The sequence below is a fragment of the Danio rerio genome, chromosome 14 (genome assembly GCF_052040795.2).
Source record: "Danio rerio strain M-AB ecotype USA chromosome 14, GRCz13ab, whole genome shotgun sequence".
Taxonomy (NCBI): domain Eukaryota; kingdom Metazoa; phylum Chordata; class Actinopteri; order Cypriniformes; family Danionidae; genus Danio; species Danio rerio.
Window position 1 is genome coordinate 395,001 of NC_141034.1, and position 5,000 is coordinate 400,000.

At 43.5% G+C, this 5,000-nt stretch overlaps 1 protein-coding gene across 1 annotated transcript in view; it reads right to left on the minus strand.

Moving 5' to 3' along the window:
* Positions 1 to 4,605, minus strand: part of aurkb (aurora kinase B) — a 4,936-nt gene extending 331 nt beyond the window's left edge. Inside the window, exons 1-9 of the mRNA NM_212566.2 lie at positions 4,546 to 4,605; positions 4,077 to 4,115; positions 3,725 to 3,782; positions 3,616 to 3,649; positions 3,235 to 3,423; positions 2,736 to 2,874; positions 409 to 557; positions 128 to 302; positions 1 to 11 (exon numbers count right to left, since the gene is read on the minus strand). The exon at positions 1 to 11 is cut by the window's left edge and continues 331 nt beyond it. Coding sequence (NP_997731.2) covers positions 1 to 11; positions 128 to 302; positions 409 to 557; positions 2,736 to 2,874; positions 3,235 to 3,423; positions 3,616 to 3,649; positions 3,725 to 3,782; positions 4,077 to 4,115; positions 4,546 to 4,551 — 800 coding nt within the window. The 5' untranslated portion in view covers positions 4,552 to 4,605. The remainder of the gene's footprint in view (positions 12 to 127; positions 303 to 408; positions 558 to 2,735; positions 2,875 to 3,234; positions 3,424 to 3,615; positions 3,650 to 3,724; positions 3,783 to 4,076; positions 4,116 to 4,545) is intronic.
* Positions 4,606 to 5,000: the final 395 nt, after the last annotated feature.

Here is a 5,000-nt window from a genome sequence, read left to right on the forward strand (position 1 = left end):
TGCAGATCCACCTGAAGCACCAACACACACATATTCTCACGTTTACCTGACCTACTCACACACATTTAGTGGTAAGCGGATATGTTGATGGCTGTAGTGTTGTGTGTATCGTGATTATCAGACTGACCTTAGTGATGCGCTTGTATGTCTCGGCGTGGCTGGCGGTCTCGAATGGAGGGTTTCCCACTAAACACTCGTAGCACAGCACACCGATGGACCACAGATCCACCTTCTCATCGTGACTGTGGCCCTCGATCATCTCTGGCGGCAGGTAATCCAGCGTACCGCACATCGTCCGCCGTCTGACACACACACAGAGACACGTCAGGTTATTCTGCTACGGTTTGTGTCTCTCTCGATGTGTGTGGTGCATTATGGGCCGTGTCTCTCTCTCTCTGGCAGTGTTACCTGAGTGAGGGCGCGTGCACAGACCAGCCGAAGTCTGCGATCTTCAGTTCTCCTCTGTATCCCAGCAGCAGGTTTTCTGGTTTAATGTCTCTGTGGATCACCTTCTTCTCATGGCAGTACTGCAGCGCGTCCGACACCTCCTCCATGTACTGACAACACAACATTATTACACTTCTACACCGCCAAAGTGCTTTACATTTCAATACCATTAAAATCAACACCCGCTGAGCTCAGTTTGCTTGATTAATGGTTTTGGAGTGGTTTATGGTGAGTGTCGGCGTTTCTGCAAGTAGGGGTAAATAAAATTAAGCGTTAGTGACACTCGAGCTCGCGTCCAATCACAGTGAAGGAGCTTCCTAAACTACACTCCCATTCAGGTGTAAGAATCAAGCACCGTTACTGTCGTGCCCAGAAGGGCTGTGCGATTCGCGAAAAACATCCAACTGCCATTATTTTAACAGGTATAAACTTCAGCTTAGTTTTAGTTAACTTTCAGCTACCTTAACTCTCTTTTATTCAAATTAGTCTGTAAATATTCAGAAATTGAGCACTCATTTTTCTCTAGAGCATTGAGTTAATCATCTCCTGGTGCCTTCCTGATGCTTTTCATTTGGTGTAACAGCTGCAAACAACTCTGACGCTGTACTGTGCTGCGGTCAGCTACTAGATTGAGCATCACTGCCAATACTTTGAGTTGACTTTTTAGCAAAGGCGCGAAACATCTGTGATTATATAAAATAAACGAATAAATGAACACATACACACCCTTACAGTCTCCGATATGATACCAATTACAGACAAACTACACACAGCAGACATTTAGTCCTTATTCGGGTTCAATATCAGCAGGATATACAGGCCAGAGTGAGCTGTATGTTTAATCTTCAGCAGCACACGGAGCCTCTGTTAGAGTCACTCCGGCATTCTCGAGTTCAGAACAGTCTGAATAGGAGATGATAAACATGGCCGTGTGTTCGTGATTCAGGCTCTTTTCACGCTTCACTCTTGTGTTTGTCAGTTTCTGACAGGATCAGGTGTGGCAAACACTTCTATAATCATGTGCACATTATTATCATCAGCACAAGACGTTCGTTATGTCAGATATAGAGGCGATCGCGAGCTCTCTGGAGAAAGCCAAACCGCTCACACTTACAACAAATAGCGCTTCCTTTTTCATTCTCTGCGAGTGACGCATCTCTGTAAACCAATAGTGTTCAGCTGTACGTCTAGCTCTGGCTTTTGTCCCGCTTGGTACCCTTTGCAAAGAGTAACCAAACAGTAGTACGGTCTGCTTTTATGGCTCGTTTCCACTGACTGGTAGAGTACGGGTCATCTTTATCAGGCTTTTGGTGGGTGTGGTGTATGACAAAGTTACAGTCGACGTCATTTTCACTCGAGAAAAGGTCTACAGTAAAGCTGTACGGGTCGCTCGCATATCATATGAGCAGCACTTCTCACAAAACAGACACTTTACACATGAATACTTGTGCATAAATGATTATTACTAACTTTTCTATGAACAGGATTTGCAGATCAATGACAGTGCGAAATAGCCTAGTGTATATAAATGAACATATACAGGCCCTTACAGTCTCCAATATGATACCAACTACAGAAAAAGCACACACAGCAGACATTTAGGCCTTATTTAGGTTGATAACAACACAAAATATAGCCTACAGTCAGCGTAGAGCATCATCAGTGTGTGTGATCTTCAGCAGCACATGATACAGACTCATTCCATCACTCGGAGCTCATATTAGTCCAGAAGCTGATGATAACAGTTAAACAGGGCAGTTTGTTGACGCTTGCTGGAAATATAATGTGCTTTCCTGCTTCAGGATTGGGTTTCAAAAGCGCATCAATAATCAGGCGCACGTCAGTATCATCAGCTCAAGAGGTTTGATATTTCAGATATAGACAAGCAAAACCGCTCGCACTTCAGACTGACTCGTAAAAAACTAGGAGGCACAGGGTTGATCTGCTCTTCTTGGCTTTGTGGCTGTTTATCAAGACAACGACAAGGTTTGTTTGAGCCCGGGTCGACCATGGCTTGTTAATATATGTATATTTACACTGTAAAAGATCTGTCGGCTGTATATTTTAAACATGGCGGATCCTTTGTTTTCACTCAGGCTTGTTTAAAGTGAATGACGCATCTCTGTAAACCAATAGCGCTCAGCTGCGCGTTTAGCTCCACCTTTTGGTGCCGAAAAAGTGGTAGGATTCAGTACACCTTTTGACAGTGGAAACGGCCATAAGAGCGTACCGTACCACTCAGTGGAAATGAGCCATAAATGAACAGTAGAGGCGTGTGTGAGACTCACAGTAGCAGTGCGCTGATCGTCAAAGTGTCCGTATCGCTGAAGCTCTTTGTACATCTCACCACGCGGCGCATACTCCAAAATCAGAAACACACGGGTGTCGTCATGGAAGTAGTTGTAGAAGCGAAGGATGTTGGGATGCCTGTTCATACACACACAATTTTAGTAAACAACACGAAAACTACGATAAAAAAACATGTTCATTAACAAATAAAACAGTCATGGAAAACTTACAAATAAAATGAACCAAAATTATAATCAAGACGCACGCCATATAAAACAAAAGAGGTTGCCTAAAGAGTAAACTAGGCATGTTCACTTACATATACACCGATTTGATCATGACAACATTTGTCTGAACTCTTCATACTGCTATTGGTCGCATCGGTATAGCTTTAGCTTCAGTGTTTGTACAAACTATTCTTTTAACCTCATCATTAAGAGGTTTGGATCAGTAAACAGAAGCCAGTGTGGAGCATCAGAAACACACACACACACGGACCTGAGGTGTGACTGTATCTCGATCTCCCTGCGCAGCTGATGCTCCACTCCCTCTTTTACCATCTGAGACTTGAAGAGCACCTTCAGCGCGATCACCACCTTCAGCTTCCGCTCGCGCGCCAGATACACGTTCCCGAATTTACCCTTTCCCAGAGGACGGCCAATGTCAAAGTCATCGATGGACAGCACTCTGGGGGAAGACAACCGCAGACATCACACACACACACACACACACACATGAACAAAACCATACCAGTACAGCAGTGTGTATAAATGTGCCTCCACGGCTTTTCCAGGTCTAGAAATCATATTAAAAGCCCACACACACTCCAACAGCCACGCAAACACTGGATATTAATGAACAAATATATGTTCAACTCACTTGGAGTTTGACTTGACAGGAACTCTGCCAGGACCTGAAAGAAGACCACAACCGTCACGGCACGTCTACACTTCAGCTCGGGTAAAAACAAATCAATAAAGTGTTTTACCTGAGACTGCGTGTGTGTCTGGATTCATCTCAACTCTGAGCGGACCCACACCAGCAGACTGAAACACACACACACACACACAGACACACATCAGATATACAAAACACCACACACACACACACACACAATGACCAGACAGACACACACTGGTTTCTTTTCGTGAATTGTGGGGACACTGCACATTTTCTATTTAAAACAAGACAGAAACACACACTGACAGACAAATATCACACACACAAACACACGTTAGCTATACAGAAACACACTGACAAACACAATGATCACACCGACAAAAACGACAGTTAACGTTAAGTTATACAAACACATACACACACACGATCTGTAACGTTACCGGTGTTTGTTGAACTTTGGGTTCCCGGTTTTCTTTATTCTGATGAAAAACAAAAAAACATCATCATCGATCAGAACACACACTTAAAGAAACAGAACAGTCATTAGACATGTAAACACCACATTCCCCGTATTTTATTGCGGTAAAGCGTGGACGCCATGTTTGTTTTTGTATTGACAGCCTTTAACCAGTTAGTCGACCACTGCTTTAGTACAAATATCATAATTAAACTAGAATTAGTGGAGCAGAACTATACTGATTGCTGATCAGCGTGCTTTAACGACAACCACCCCGTTTACTTTTAATTAATTTTGCAGTAAATCATGGTTAACTGCTGTGACACGACTCGTGTACTCGGACAATGACAGTTAAATCACAGATTAACCACTGCGCGCCACTAATAAATCATAACCAACACAGATATGTAAGCTTATACCGAAATTAAACGATTAAAGACTGTATTATTCACCTGCATGGCGGCTGTTTAATCCAGTGTTCCCCGTGTGTGTGTTTCTTCTCTTCCGTTTCCCTCTCAACCGCCTGGATTCAAACGGAATACCAGCTGCTGTTTCATTGGTCCGAGCAACACCAGTTCCTCGGTCATTGGCTCACACTAGCGAACGCTTATTAGACGGAATCCCGTCAATCATTTAGATCCCGCCCACAGCTGCGGATACGCGTATACTCACATTATTCATTCATTTTCTTCGGCTTGGTCCCTTTATTAATCAGGGATCGCCACAGCAGAATGAACCGCCAACTATTCCAACATATGTCTTACACACTGGGAAACAATACTCATATTAATATAGCACTTTTGTGACACTGTACAACAATTCATATTTTTACATTGCTGTGAGGAAGTTGGCGGTTCACTCCGCAGTGGCGACCTGATTAATGAAGGGACTAAGCTGAAAAGAAAAT